The 15,447-nt window shown below is 50.4% G+C and overlaps 2 protein-coding genes across 2 annotated transcripts in view; one reads left to right on the top strand and one right to left on the bottom strand.

Moving 5' to 3' along the window:
• The window catches only part of LOC135905838 (uncharacterized), a 30,408-nt gene extending 17,758 nt beyond the window's left edge, over nt 1–12,650 (bottom strand). The window contains exon 1 of the mRNA XM_065436904.2: nt 12,538–12,650. The gene's annotated coding sequence lies outside the window, so the exon portion shown is untranslated. The remainder of the gene's footprint in view (nt 1–12,537) is intronic.
• LOC139051713 (serine/arginine-rich splicing factor 4-like) lies at nt 343–15,353 on the top strand. Its single transcript, XM_070528698.1, has 3 exons — nt 343–637; nt 1,448–1,771; nt 15,022–15,353. The coding sequence occupies exons 1-3, from the start codon at nt 343–345 to the stop codon at nt 15,351–15,353; spliced, it is 951 nt and encodes a 316-aa protein (XP_070384799.1).
• The last annotated feature ends 94 nt before the right edge of the window (nt 15,354–15,447 follow it).

Genomic DNA, 15,447 nt, shown 5'->3' on the forward strand with positions numbered 1-15,447 from the left:
AAATGTATTCACGCCGTGTTGAATAGGGACAGCAGTGCCATTTGATAGAGTGAAGATTACTTATGTCGTACATGATGCTGTCGGCTCCGGGAGCAGAGCTTAGACAATCGTTTACGGAAGCCCTGAACTCGGCGACACTAGATGAAACGCCAGGTGGCGCCGAGGAGTGCAGACGTGTTCGCATCGGCTCTGTCAATAGTCTTGCCTAGTAGCGGTCAAAATCATGTGACCACCACGGAACTCGCTGGATTTGTGTAGGAAGACACCAGGAACGCGCTGATACCCCATTTTTTTGACAAGTGGACCCGGTTTCTTCCAAGAAGATAAGACCACCGCCCGAGCATGCCGGCCCGCCACGCTAAGCCTAACGGCGTAGCGGAGCGCGGACCCCCGGCAGTCAGCTCCCGGCCCAAGCGTAGCGCCGCCACGGCCCAACTTCCAACGGACAACGACTCGGAAATAGCCCAGGACACCATGGACACGGATGACCAAGCCATCGAAACCCAAGCGGGATCTGCGGCCGACGCTGAAGAGGACTTCCTCTCACCTGACGAGGTGACACAGGGGGAATCAACCAGCGACGCCGACGAGAACGAGGAGAAAGACACAGCAAGGGAAGACGACGAAGCCAAGAACGGTCAGTGGCAACTTGCACTATCTTTGCGAGAACGCAAAGGTTTAAGAAAACAATTGCGAGCAGCCACTGATGACAGCGGAGCTCGAGGCGACGGTGAGGGCAACAGCAGCTGCATTGCCAGGGCGCCTGCAGGAGAGCGAGCTAAACGCGGCTTAGCGTCTATAAGAGCCCGACGGCGAACGCGCGCGGCGCCGCTGCCCAGAAATGACATGAAAATTATCATGCGTCCCAAGCCAGGGCTAGTTGTAAAAGAACTTAAAATCTACGAAGTTGCGCGAGCGATAGAGCGTGCAAGCGGCGACCCGGAGACCTGCAGGAGCGATAAATTTTTGCTTCGCCTCCGCAACGGGTCAAACATAATCATTGTAAGTACCCCATAAGAACAAGTGGCGGAGAAGATCGTCAAGATCAAAACGCTGGAGCTCAATGGCACTAAACATCCGATGAACACCTACATAACCACCCCTGAAGGGTACCTTAAAGGAGTGGTGCACGGACTGGAACGCGAAACCCCAGAAGAGGAACTCTTAAGTCATCTCCGAGTGCGCACTCAAGGAGTGACAATCGTCCAAGCCCGGATGCTCGGCAAGTCTGAAACCGCAGTGATAACGTTCGATGGACCGATAGTGCCACGCTTCGTCTACTATTACGGTGGCGAAATGCCATGTGTGCCTTATCAGCCCACAAGACAATACTGCAAACTGTGTAAAAGCAAGGGACATAGAACGGACGTTTGTCCAACGCCCACGGCAAAGGCGTGCAGCAATTGTTGGCTAAGGGACCCTCCTGAGGACCACACCTGTGATCCAGAGTGTGCCCTGTGCGGGGGGGCTCATCCCACGGCGGCATCGGAGTGCACTAAGAAACTCAAACGGGTCCCCCAAAGGGGCAGGCCACCACTGTCGCAACGTCTACGCCGACCACAAGCCAACGGAATCCTCAAGAGACGCTGGTTCAGCACGGACCGTGAGGACTCTGCATCACCAGATGGGGCCCGTTCCAGGTCCCGATCCAGTTCCCGATCCAGGTCCAGCTCCCGAGACCGCTCCAACTCCAGGGACAGTGGCCAAGAGAGGGGCCAAACAACAAAACAGCAGAAGAGCAAGAAGACTGAACAAAGAAGGCAAAAACAAGGTGAGCTGGGCAGCAATCGCCTCCCAACCCCCACACCAAACAACACAACTCACACGCCTAGAACGCGAACTAGAGCTAATGCGAGTGCGAATAGGAGACCTAGAAAGAGAAAATAGGCAATTGAAAAAGCAACAAACGCAGCAACCACAACGAGAACCTAAACCAGTCCAGACAGGACAGAAAGGACAAAAACTACCGAATTTAGAAGGCGACACCGTAATTACCTTGTCGATATTGAAAGAAACCATAAAAGAAATTATACCCACAATCGTAGAGCAGGTGATGATTCAGGTAGATCAAAAACTAGAAGCTCTGGACAAGAAAATCCAGGCACAACAAATAGAATTTACGAAAGCACTGAGAAAACATGCCACAGGCAGCAGCATAAGAGAAAAGGCAGAGAAAGTATACAACAGGCCAGGCTTGTCGGCCATGACCCAGGCGACACACAATGCCTAAACATCAAAAGCACGCTTCCGAAGAGTGCGAAATATGGCAGTGGAACTGCCGCGGGTTCCGGCGTAAAATGGGACAACTGTCACAGCTGGTGATGACGCAAAACAGATCACCAGCTATCATTGCATTGCAAGAAGCCGGAACAAACCCAAAATTACAGGGATACGAAACCTTCAATACCGAAGGTGAAAACTGGAAGGTCGCAACATTGGTGGACAAGAAAGTAACGGCAATATGTCACAAATCCATAGAAGGAACGGAAATTCCGCATATAATAACAGAAATCACATATAAAGGCACCAGAGGAAAGAGCGCCTTCATAATTAATGTCTACAGCCCGCCGAGTCAGAAAAGAGCAACGTTCGACAAACTATTTCAAGAGGCCGCAAAAATCGCGAAGGGGAGACCTCTAGTGATAGTTGGGGATTTTAATGCCAGGCACTCAAGCTGGGGGTATCCAACCCAGAACAATAAAGGCAAAAATATCATGGGACAAATAGAAGCGCTCGGCATGACACTTCTAACAGACCCTGCAATGCCAACAAGAACAGGGAATAGTATCTCCGCAGACACAAGTCCGGACTTAACAATAACCAAAAATTGTCCAAATGCGGAGTGGTGCAACACCCTCGAAAATCTAGGCAGTGACCATTGCATTATAAGCACCACAATCCGCACAGCTCAAATCCGTAAACAAATAGGTACAGCTAAAATAACAGACTGGCGGGCGTACAGAGAATCACTTAAAGAACATACCACGGACATAAATGATTTAGATAATTGGTGCGAATGCATACGAAATATAAAGCAGAAACATACCAAAACCATCACCAGGACAGACAAAACACCTGAAGTGGACCCTCACCTATTGCATCTGTGGGATGCAAGACGAAGCCTGACCAAAAGATGGAAGCGACAGAAATGCAACCGCAAACTCAAAATGAAAATCAAAGAAATAACCCAGAAGGCCGAGGAATATGCTAATCAACTTACAACAGCCAACTGGGAACGCTTCTGCGGATCACTTAATGGAACCCTAGGGACGGCAAAAACGTGGAACATCCTCAGAGGAATGATTGACCCGCTCAAAACCAGACGCGAAGGACAAAAGAACTTGGAGAGATTGCTACACTCGTACCCAGGCACAAAAGAAGAACTCCTACAGGCAGTCCATAGAAAATGCTTCGGTAACAAAGCCCCGATACCCCCATACCAAGCTGATTACATCGGACACCCAAACCCAGAAATGGATGAACTCTTCACGGTAGCAGAAGTTAAAGCAGCAATCGCCAGTACAAAACGGAACACAGCGGCAGGGGCAGACCAAATATCAAATGCCATGATTAGAAACATGAATGATGAAGCCATAACAGCCCTTACGAACTTTATAAATGATCATTGGGTCAAAGGAACGATACCACAGCAATGGATACACGCTGTGATAATCATGATTCCAAAACCAGGGAAGAAATTTACTTTGGACAACCTTAGGCCCATCTCTCTTACATCATGTCTAGGAAAGGTGTTCGAAAGATTAGTAAACACTAGACTCCAACGTCATCTTGAAGAAAACAACTTAATGCCTGATACCATGTTTGGCTTCAGACCACATCTGTCAACACAGGACATACTCCTGCTTTTAAAGGAGGAAGTCTTAACGAACGTCCCCAAGGCCGGAGAACACATTGTCATGGCTGTCGACATAAAAGGGGCCTTCGACAACGTAAGTCACAAAGGGATACTGGATGGACTTGCAGAGACCAGCTGCGGTCAAAGGACGTACCAGTACATCCGAAGCTTCCTCAACCAGAGAACAGCAGTTATAAAAGTAGGAAACGATGAATCTGAAGTCATTCATCCTCCCAACAAAGGAACGCCACAGGGTGCGGTTATTTCGCCTACACTCTTCAACATAGCCATGATTGGACTAGCTAAAAAACTCCAAGAAATCCCCGACGTCCACCATTCCCTATACGCTGATGATATAACGATATGGATAACCAAGGGCAACTTGGGAGAGAAGGAGGAAAAGCTCCAATGGGCAGCCAATATAATAGAAAACTATACGCAACAAAGAGGACTCCAGTGCTCTGCGGAGAAGTCAGAACTCATTCGCCTCACAAAAACAAAAAAACAAAGAACTGACCCGAGACTCAAACTCGAGATCAGGCTGGATGGGAAAATTATTCCTGAGAGGTCAATAGTAAGAGTGTTGGGGATGTGGCTGCAATCTAATGCCAGATGTTTACACACTTTAAACACGATCAGAAAAACAACGCAACAAATTAACCGGATGATAGCCCGTGTGGCTCATAATCGGACAGGAATGGGGGAACAAGACACCCTCAGACTGGTGAAAAGCCTGGTCATCAGCAGACTAATGTACTCCCTTCCTTACCATACCATGAACAGGGAGGAAGAAGAAAAGGCTGATACAATGATAAGGATGGCATATAAGACAGCCCTGAGGTTGCCACGCAACACTTCAAATGAGAAGCTTCTAGCCCTCGGCCTCCACAATACATTTCATGAGCTGGCTGAGGCCCAACTCATAGCGCAGAGGAGTCGATTGGCGCAAACGACAGTCGGCAGAGCTCTTCTTCTAAGAGTCGGCCTTGGAGGATGCATACAAATGCACCAAAACGCCAAAGGTCTACCCTGCCAGATTAGAGATTTGTATGGGGTATCACCAATACCACAAAACATGGATCCGACATTACACGCAGGAAGGAGAAAAGCTCGAGCAGAATACATAGACAAAACAACAAAATACTTGGACACTGCACGATTCACGGATGCTTCACCATATCGGGCCAACGCAAAGAACATGGTGGCAGTTGTCGTAAACCGTAAAGGGAAAATCACGGCCTGTGCTTCGGTTTCCCGAGCAACCATTTTAGAAGCCGAAGAGATAGCCATCGCCTTAGCTATACGAGAAGGCATAGAGCGCAATGCTCCACTAACAATAGTTACAGATTCTCAGGCCGCTTGTAGAAACTATCAGAGGGGACAGATCAGCGCGAGGGCACGCCGGATACTTACCGAAATCAACAGAGACCTCGACGTCAGGTATACCCAAACGATAACATGGGCCCCGGGACACGAGGGTGTTACTGGGAACCTCCATGCAGATGAGGTGGCTCGAGGTTTTACTAATTGCCGAGCTGCCCATGGCAACATGGTGGAGGACCCGACACCCATCGATCCAAGTTCTAAAGCGATCCTGCAACACTACAGGGAAATCAGAAGGCTCTACCCAGCCCCGCATAGGAACCTTTCAGCCATGGAATCAGCGACGTTACGCAGGCTCCAAACAGACACATACATAAACCTACATAAACTGCATATATACTACCCAACAGCATACAAGGACATATGCCCGTGGTGTGGGAGCACACCAACGCTCTACCACATCACATGGGAGTGCACAGCTCACACAGAAGAACAAGAAGATAATAACACGAGAGCGAGGTGGGAGGCATTGCTATCCAGCTCCGCCCTTGGGGATCAGCTCAGGCTCGTCCGCAGGGCAGAAAGGATGGCGAGGGCCAGCGGTGCCTTGGAATAGGGGCCCGACCACACGGCGTTACCCCGTTTTAGGGGCAACGAAGTTCTTTCTACGAATAAAGTTTTGTTCTTCTTCTTCGGCGACACTAAATGAACGGTTGCAGGATTCGTTTTCATTACACTTCCTGGTCAGGGGACTGTTGTATTAATTGTTTTTGTTTTGGGATCGACTCAGAATAATGTTCGGAGATAGACACACGCTCGAAATGTTGCCTAAGGGCGTTAGCCTGGTCTTCAACTTTGCCTTGTAAGGCTGACGACATTATTTTCTCTACCGGTTTCATACTTGTCCTGGAGGGCAGGTAATAATGCTGCAGGCGTATTTTTCCGAGGTTACTCTTCTAGCAATGCGCAGTGTTCGTCTTCCTTAGAACTGTTTTAAGTTAGAGGTGCAGTTGTTGGAGACTGGAGTAGCATGCCCCAAGCCTTATTCTGTTTTATTTTTTCTGTGCGTTCCTGCAATCCTGATTACTCGACGACATGAACCTTTTGTTTGGAGCCTCATTCGTTTGCTAGATGCACTCTAATGCACTCTTTTTGGAGCAACCTTTGGTGCTCGCACGATAAACAGAAGGCACGGACGACAGGGTCCACTCCACCTGTTGCTCTGTTTAGAACGAGTCGGTCGGTTGTGCTAGCTGCAAGGAAGTGCTTTTGTGTTTTCTGCAATGAAATGCGACATCGTTCGCGAGCGCATGAGTGCCAGAACACAGCTTGTCTTTCTGAAAATTCGCCGTATGCGTTGTTGTGCCATTACCACAAGCCCAGATTCCGAATCTGCAAGATGCAGAATTCATCTTGCAAGCGCCCAAATTCTCCCTTGAAAAGTCGGGATGCTGAGCCGTCAGGCAGAGGTGTCCTGCGGGAGAAGCCTCGGCGGGCAACTTGTTCAGACATGTCACCAAGGGCCAGACAGCCCGGCGCCGCACCTCCTTTTGCCTGGAGGTCACCGCGCGCGCGAACTTTGAACCGTGTGGCCAGCGCGGTCGCTGGTTGGACCTCTCGGACGACCGCCGAGTGCTGACTTTGTATTGGGCCGTTTAAGTGACAATGGTTCCTCGGGGATTATAAAAGCAGCGACGCGTCGCCTCGAAAACCGGATCCGCCGACCCACCGGGAGAGAGTCCCGCTCCCGACTGGGGTGAGATGTGTCACGCGTTTTCGCCGGACGTCGCCGTGCGGGAACAGTCGCGTTTGCTGTGAGATCTCGGCCCCAGTGCCGACACGTTCATGTCCTGTATAATGACCTGTATATAGTGTATAAAGTCCCTTTTGTTATTCTCATCGACGCCTGGCCTGGAGTCTTCGCTACCAACGCTCTGTCACGAAACGGGTGACGAGCGCTATGGGACCACAAAGTCGTAATAGTGGTGCAGCGGTGCAAATTCGTAACAGCGTGGCGAGCCAGCCAAATGTGGACCAACGATGTTCGTGCCATCGAGTGCGACCCTTTGTGTGTGGCTGTAGTGGAAAGTGGTGCACGTAGCAATGAAATACTGCACACATCCGCCGCCAAGGTTTGTGAGTGGTGGCCCTGGCTAACACTGACAAAAATACCCAAGAAAGTGGATGGGAAGACGGTACCGCGGTAGCTGAATTGGCGGAGCATCGCACGCGTAATGCTGAGACGTAGTGTCGTTCCCCACCTGCGGCAAGTTGTGCTTTCAGCGATGTGCGATTCCATTTTTTGAAATCTATTTGAATCAATTAGTAAGTGCAAGTAAATCCTCGTATGTGTTAATTCCTTGGTGTCTATGTTTGCTTCTTATGATATGATTAATAAAAATCGGGCCCCTTGGTTGATTCCCTATCTTTTCGTTCATTATATATATATATGTATAAACCTCATGACCTCGAGCATATATACCGGAATCCACCAAAGACGCTCAGGCACATGTCAGTCGGATCTTATTTAATATGTTACCATATGTGCTGGCTAATTAAAAGATCGTTAGGAAGGCATGACACAGTCACAAGAAAACTGCCATGGAGTGCACATTAAGAAGACATCTCAGGCTTGCAAGAATCGTGTGCAACAGAAAGACATCAGAAAATTACAAACGAGCATCAGAAAGCCAAATGATTGATGTTTCACATGAGTCTCGCGAGTTTCAACTCGTCTCATGTTCTTAGGGTATTCTTCCTTTCGCTTCATTTGTTCTGTTGTGTGCTCCGTGTATGATATGTGATGTGACAAGCCCTCTGCTACGCCAACTGACAACAAATCACGATATATTGTAGATTTTTTCCACCAATAAGGTTAAGCCCGCGAGATGTAGCTGACGCTACCGTGCCTCCACAAGCGAACATTGCAGGGCGCATGCGCTATGGCAACATCGCTACCATGCGTGCTTATACCTTGATCGCAAGCGTGTGCCGAATTGTACCATCCCACCACCTAGAACATGGGCGCCGGGGTCACCTAACGGCGAGAAATCACGCAGGGCGCGTTCTCGCTTGCCTAAACGTTCCTTTCATTTCAGGATTTGCTCCCCTACAGCTGTCACTGTCGCGTAAGGTGCCTCCCCGCCGGACACGTGCATTGCTCGACAGGATTTCATGGTAGCGGCACCACGTAAAGTAACGCTGGTAACTTCCAGTTGGCGCACCATCACCAATGGCGCTAGCTGCGTCTTAATATGGCCGAGATATGCTGAGCCGTGCTCATTATAAAGCAATACCTCACGCCAAACTCGCTCATAATAGCGGGGCGCGTCGGGCACCACCAACAGATATACCAGTGTGTACTATACTTTTGGATGAACACGAGCGCGTCTTGATATCAGGCCAAGCGCCAAGTCGCTGGGCGGCGCAATCATGCAATTCGGCTAGCGCTAGCAGTGGTCGTGATTTTGCTCACCATAGTACATATACGTATGTACTCGCGCACCACTTTGTCGAAGTAGAAAAGCCCGAAGGCAAACCATGCTCAAGTCCGTGCGCTTGACATTTGCATCCGCGTTTTAGGTTAAGCTAGGGAAGGGAGAAGCACCTTTGAAGACAAAGCACACCACCAAGTGTCAAAGGACCACTTATGCTACTTTCTCCTGCGTCAGAACAAACGCGATACGGTCCACGTGGAAGTAGTGGCGATTCAGCCGGGTGCGAGAAACCAAAAGCGCAGCAAATGGCGCGGTAAAACGCGTGTGCAAGCTGCGCCTGAGTAGCTGTGCCTTTGCCACATAATGATGTCCGCGAGTATAGGCAGGGCTGCCGTGTTGAGAACGGTGCACATGCGCGGTGGAACGTGTCCTGGTTAGGTCGCGCATCGATTAAGAGTCATGCGCTTTCCTGTTTACTATCAAAAACTACACGACTGCAAGTAGGCCACGCTTCGGCGTCAGTGCCGTGGTGCACCAAAGGACGAGCCACAAGCTACAACCTGGTGTTTAATAGGCGGCACAGCAACCCTTTTCTCTGGAGCGCATGACTGCAAGTAAAACACGAGCAAAGCAGCAGCTGTGCTATTGCCAAGGTGCTTGCGTAACACTGCATTGCCCGAGAGCACTTTGTGGCTCCGACTAGTTGCAAACATGTCCCAAACCGTCCAGAAAGTCCTTTCTTTGCACCGCAGTGCATCGATTAAGCGCGCTAGACAAATGTGACCAACTATGCTACCAACAAAGTCATAACTGTACGGATAGTTCCCGGAGTCAGAATGGCAACAATACCGACAGTCTTCTGACGAATTGGGCTGGTCTGACGTACAAAAATAGGGTAATGGCAGATTCGTTGAAGCATGGCGGGCATGCTATAGAAAAAGTGGCGACCCTATATACGCAATGCCTCATGGCCTAAAGCGTACCGAAATTTTGAAAGAACGCCAACATAATCTTAATCCACAAGAAAGGGGAACGCCAAAGATTGAAAAATTATAGACCGATCACCTTACTGTCCGTTGCCTAAAAGTATTTACTAAGGTAATCACAAATAGAATCAGGAGCACCTTAGACTTCTGTCAACCAAAGGACCAGGCAGGATTTGGTAAAGGCTACCCAACAATAGACCGTCAATCAAGTGAGAGAAATGTGCGGAATATAACCAACGCTTACATATAGCTTTCAGTGATTACGAGAACGTGATTCAGTCGAAACCTCAGCAGTCATGGCGCCATTACGGACTCGGGGTGTAGACGAGCCGTGTGTTAAAATACTGAAAAATATGTATTGTGGCTCCACAGCCACCGTAGTCCTCCATAAAGAAAGCAAGAAAATCCCAATAAAGGGTGTCAGACAGGAAGGTACGATCTCTGCAATGCTATTCACAGCGTGTTTACAGGAGGTATTCAGAGACCTGGATTGCGAAGAATCGGGTATAAGAGTATAAGAATACCCTAGTAAATTGCGATTCGCCGATATTGCCTTGCTTAGTAACTCAAGGGACCAATTGCAATGTATGCTCACTGACCTGGACAGGCGAATCAGAAGGGTAGGACTACAATTTAATCAGAAAACTAAAATGTATAACAGGCTCAGAAGAGAACAGCAGTTCACAATAGGCAGCGATGCACTGGACGTGGTAAGGGAAATAATCTACTTAGTACAGTTAGTGACCGCGGATCGGGATCATGAGACTGAAATAATCAGAATAAGAATGAGCTGGGGTGCGTTTGGCAGGCACTCTCAGATCATGAACAGCAGGTTGCGATTATCCCTCACGAGAAAAGTGTATAACAGCTGTGTCTTACCATTACAGAGTCGATCACACTTGTCTAGAGTGGCCCGAACGCTGCTCCGCACTGCACCTGCGACGCCTAGCAACAAGCACTGGATTCGAGATGTGTTGGCCGATAGCGCCACGCACGTGGGCGCTGCGGCATTCGCGGGCAGCCAAGATAAAGGCTTGCGTGATTTACGGGTCTCGAGCACCGGCTTTTTATCACTGGACGATCACTGCCAGCTGAGCTACGAACGTGACACGGCTAGAATGCTGCGGCCTGTCTCTTGGCTGCCCGCGAATGCGGCAGCGTGCACGCGCGTGGCGCTATCGGCCAACACATCTCGAACCCGGTGCTTGTCGCTAGGCGTCGCAGGCGCAGTGCGGAGCAGCCGTCGGGCCACTAGACAAGTGCGATCGACTCTGTACTCACGTATGGGGCAGAAACCTGGAGGCTTAGGAAAAGGGTTCTACTTAAACCAAGGATGACGCAACGAGCCATGGAATGAAGCATGATGGGTGTAAATTTAAGGCAGAAGAAAAGAGCAGAATGGATGAGGGAGAAAACGCAGTTAGACATCTTAGTTGAAATCAAGAAGAAATGGGCATGGGCAGGTCATGTAATGAGGAGGGAAGATAAGCGATGGTCATTAAGGGTTATGGACTGGATTCCAAGGGAAGGGAATCGTAGCAGGGGTGCCAGAAAGTTAGGTGGGCGGATGAGATTAAGAAGTTTGCAGGGACAACATGGCAACAATTAGCACATGACCGGGGTAGTGGGAGAAGTATGGGATAGGCCTCTGCCCTGCAGTGGGCGTAACCAGGCTGACATGACGAACAATTCGTTCCTGCACAATCCTTTGTCTCTCCAACATCACGAGCATACACATTTTTTTCTGCTTCAAATGCATAAGTGGAGACCTTTGAATGAATTGCATATGAGGAAGAGGCCTCTGTGTCCAATGAAGTTCCTATCTTCCGCTTTAACTGCAAGTCGTTCAAGTAAAAAAACCTGGTTGAACGCCCAAACGGAGCATACGGGATGTAGAGGTACGCTGACAACCACGCCCACATGTTCCTTTATAGAGCACCTAAATTGAAATACATACAGGCATTGATATTTCAACCCAACCAGAGTTCGGCCCCCGGTAGACAGGGACTTGCGACCACGCACTCAGTAACGGCCCAGTCACACAACGCCGATACTACACCATTTTTTTTCTACCAACCCACTGCGACAGCTGTCCAAAATTTCAGTGGCCCTACCAGACTGTGCGACGCCAATAGCTGGCACATCATTCGCAAGCGGCGCTTCGGCGGGGGCTGAATTCTCCGCAGATGTCAGACTATTTTCTTCAAGAGACGGCCACCCTGTCACCGTGCCTGCCGCAGAATTTTTGCTCATTTCTGCACCGGTGCTCGCTTTTTTGTTTATCTTTACCCATCCTCAAAAACATTTGAAAAAATCCTAAATAGTCTGCAAGTAACCTCCGACAGCGCATAACTTCCTGCGTTTTTTTTTTTCGATTTGCAGGTATATAGGGCTACCATTGGTCGTTCGCTTCAAGTACGGTATAAACCATGTAGTGCTCAAATGAAATCGCAGCAAAATGCTGCGAGACAGATTCGCGCAAATGAGTAGCTTCGCATTATACGTGGAAGAGTGAATATAAGCGACCGGTCTTTGGAAACAGCTGTTCAGCAGACTGAGAGGGAGTTCTTGCTTTTCGTGCCATAACCTCGCTTGAGTGCGCACCAAACGAAGTGAAAAGTAGTTGATATTATATCGCTATGGCCATAACTGAACTACACGGAATTGGGCAGCCCGAAATTGGACTGGTCTCGGCCTAGAATCACTGGGCGTTTAGGTCAGGCCGTTCTCTATTGCGTCCACGTGCAGCCGTGGCCCGGATTCGATCCCGTGACACCACAGCCACTAACAACCACGGCGGCTACGACATAAGCAGCGCGCTACCTCGAGACGTAAAACACCTCTAGCACGGCAACAACACACGTACTACAACACTTCTTAAAGGGAGCACTGTAAGACGGCGTCAGGAATAAGAATATAAAATGCCTTCACTGACCGTATCTGTCGCAAGCACTGTCGTTCGCGAGAGGAGACTGGGCTGTTGGTACACCGATGGGCACAGATCGGTTGATCAAGCGAGTGTGTGACTTGTGACTGGCGTGACCCCCGTAAGGGGCTTTAAATCGTTTAGACCACCGGCACAGTGAACGCTGCGTAACGGCAATCGCTGGAAGCATTGCACATGCGCAGTACACGTATGGTGAGACTGTCTTTTCGGCGCGCGAACACGTCACTGTAGAGGCTAATTCGTCGTCTGCTAGCCACGCTCTTGGCTTGTGAGCTGATGCTTTCGGCATTTTAATTTCCCTCCTTCTTGAAATATCTGTGCTTTGAAAAAACAAGGTAGAAAAAAAAATGGCTGTGGCTTAGGTAAGGTTAAGCCCAGGATGCGAAGCATACTAGCCTTTATTTTAGTTGTTGAACCACTGTTTAGCCTGGTGAACTGCTGTTGCTTGGCTATATTTGGTTCGGCTAGACGAAGAAACAACTCATGCATTACTTCTTCGCCTTCAAGAGTGGAACGCGACAGCGTTCCCGTCGACCCGCCAAGGGGTGTAAGACAATGGGCTACAGGGCAGCGACTACGCGCCCCGCATTGGACGCGGTGAGCGTCGAGCAAAGCAGCGTTCGGCGCGGCAACGAAATGTGCGCCTGAGCAAGAGACGCACGCCTTAGAAACAGCGCGTTTCTAAGGCAACACCGCATTCACTAGAGGCGCTTTTGTACCGCTTTGAAGCGTTGTACTCGTGGCTCAGTGGTAGCGTCTCCGTCCCACACTCCGGAGACCCTGGTTCGATTCCCACCCAGCCCGTCTTGCAAGAGTTGAGCCAAAGCCACTTCTCCTCTGTCGTGACGTCACGGTGTCACGTGATTTCATGGTCACCGCCGCGCCTGAGGAGCTGGGTTGAGCCCTCGTAATATGCTTCGCATAAAAAAGAAAAAAAACGGACATACCTATGGAGGGCGTGTCTATGTATTGCCTTCAGGGTTGTTCCAAATGCACTGTCGGATATAAAAAAATATGCGGGCGCTTCTGCGTCCGATAGCAGATGTAAGCACGGAATGGCTACCGGCAAAGCATATTGGTTGGAGCAATTACGACGATTACCCTCAACCATTTCAGGACCACCACAACTATCGGCGGTGCGCCGGACGCTGCCGGCATGGCAGATGGTCACACAGCGATGCGCCATTTCTCGAAGGAGGCGGCGCAAAACGCGCGCCGCGGAAGCCAAGGACCGCACGAGACGTTCAGCGATCGCCAGTCATTTGCACGCAGGCGCGAGTAAGAGTGGGCGCGAGAGAGAAAATCTGGGGGCTTTTGCTCCTTGAATATATGACCCTGGCTAGGCACTACGGTGGAGGTTTCTTATCGCGTGTTCTAGGCGTGTGTCCGTAGACGTGCCAGCATGCCATCATTGCGGAGTGGAGTCGAGTTTGTTTACTGTCGGGCGCTGGCTGCCGGCGCGGTAAACAAGGTGAAGCAGCGGGCTAAGTCCTGGCGGATCGTAGCTTTCTCGCGCGTTAGGGTAATGTACCTTATAAATAACAGCACAGATGTTTCTGTGGGAGCAGTAACGACCATAGTGGAGCCCGGGCCGCATATATTGAAACTCTAGAAGGCAGAGCGCCTTAGCAACCGCGGTAGAACGCAAGTGGCTGAAAGGCCGCCGTTGAGAATGACTGACCCAGTACCAGCTCCTTGAATATATGACTCCGCCTAGGCACTACGGAGAAAGTTTTTTTAGGGCGTGTTGCATGCGTTTGTCCCCTAGTTCGCTCCGCCGCTGGCTGCCAGCGCGGTGAGGCAATGGGCACGGACGCCCCATTTGGTGATCGCTGTGACTTAAGGGGCAAGTTTCTGACTGTGTTGTACAAGTCACGTGTCGCTTTTTTCGTCGCGACGATAGATTCGATTTTTTACAAGCACTACACCAGGAGGGCACATGTTACCGGCAAACGGAGTCCTCAGGAGAGCACCTGAGGTTATAGTAAAGCCGGCGGCGCAGGAGTTTCGAGGCACCCAAGGGCTAGCGAGGGTATCAAAGTTGCAAGCAGGGCGGCTCGTGGGTTGCGGCCGCGGAGGCTGAAGCTTGCCCCAACCCACGGACTAGTCACGGTGCTAGCTTTAGTGTCCCCTTCGCCGCTTTCGTTTCCTGGAGGCGCCGTCGCGAAAAATTGACACGTTGTTGCAATTAGCGAAATACACCATTGAATAAATATAATTACATCCAGCCGCCAACTTGTGACGCTAGGTTCAGCACTATCGCGCCCCGCGACTACTGCAACACCAGTCAGAACTTTGCCTCTTCTTAGGATCGGCCTGCAGCTATTTCAGCCCGCTGCACGTGTTCCGATCCAAGCGGGACGGTGGCGCACTTCAGAGAACTGCGGATAGCCGGCAGCCACGTGGCGAGGGGTCGGCTCAGGGGAGTTCTCGAGGGGAGGTAATTGGAGGAACCTCCCCATGCGCTTTTAGAGACACCAGACAATGTGCTACGCGGTCGCGCCACCTGGGACGGCTCCGAGTTCGACGAATCAGGCTTTGTGCGCAACACGAGAACGTCGCCCTGTTCTGCTATGAGTGGGGGAGTTGCCGTGGGAACGCTGATGAGGACTCCTTCCCACACGCCGACCAAGATGCAAGACAATGTGCTACTCGGCCGCGCTACCCGCGTCGGCTCAAAGTTCTACGAAGCCCCTCTGACGTCGGCTCCGCACCATTGCACCTATGTGTGCGTGCGTGTGAGCCCTCCTCGTCCTCCAAGTCGAGAGCCCGCCTCCTCCAAAAGGGCGGGTCATCTACAATGACGTCGGACTATGACGTCGAGCGGAGTGTTTATAAGCAGCGATTGTCGGCTGCTTGAGTGTGCTCGTTGTCGTGCTCGATATGTAGTCTTGAGCA

The sequence above is a fragment of the Dermacentor albipictus genome, unplaced genomic scaffold (genome assembly GCF_038994185.2).
Source record: "Dermacentor albipictus isolate Rhodes 1998 colony unplaced genomic scaffold, USDA_Dalb.pri_finalv2 scaffold_14, whole genome shotgun sequence".
Lineage (NCBI taxonomy): Eukaryota > Metazoa > Arthropoda > Arachnida > Ixodida > Ixodidae > Dermacentor > Dermacentor albipictus.

Excerpts from the sequence above, each read along its gene's own strand:
- LOC139051713 (XM_070528698.1), top strand. The coding sequence starts at position 343 with ATGCCGGCCCGCCACGCTAAGCCTAACGGCGTAGCGGAGCGCGGACCC. Across the intron at positions 638-1,447 it reads AGACGACGAAGCCAAGAACG|AGTGTGCCCTGTGCGGGGGG; the intron begins GTCAGTGGCAAC and ends CCTGTGATCCAG. Across the intron at positions 1,772-15,021 it reads ACAAAGAAGGCAAAAACAAG|AGACACCAGACAATGTGCTA; the intron begins GTGAGCTGGGCA and ends ATGCGCTTTTAG.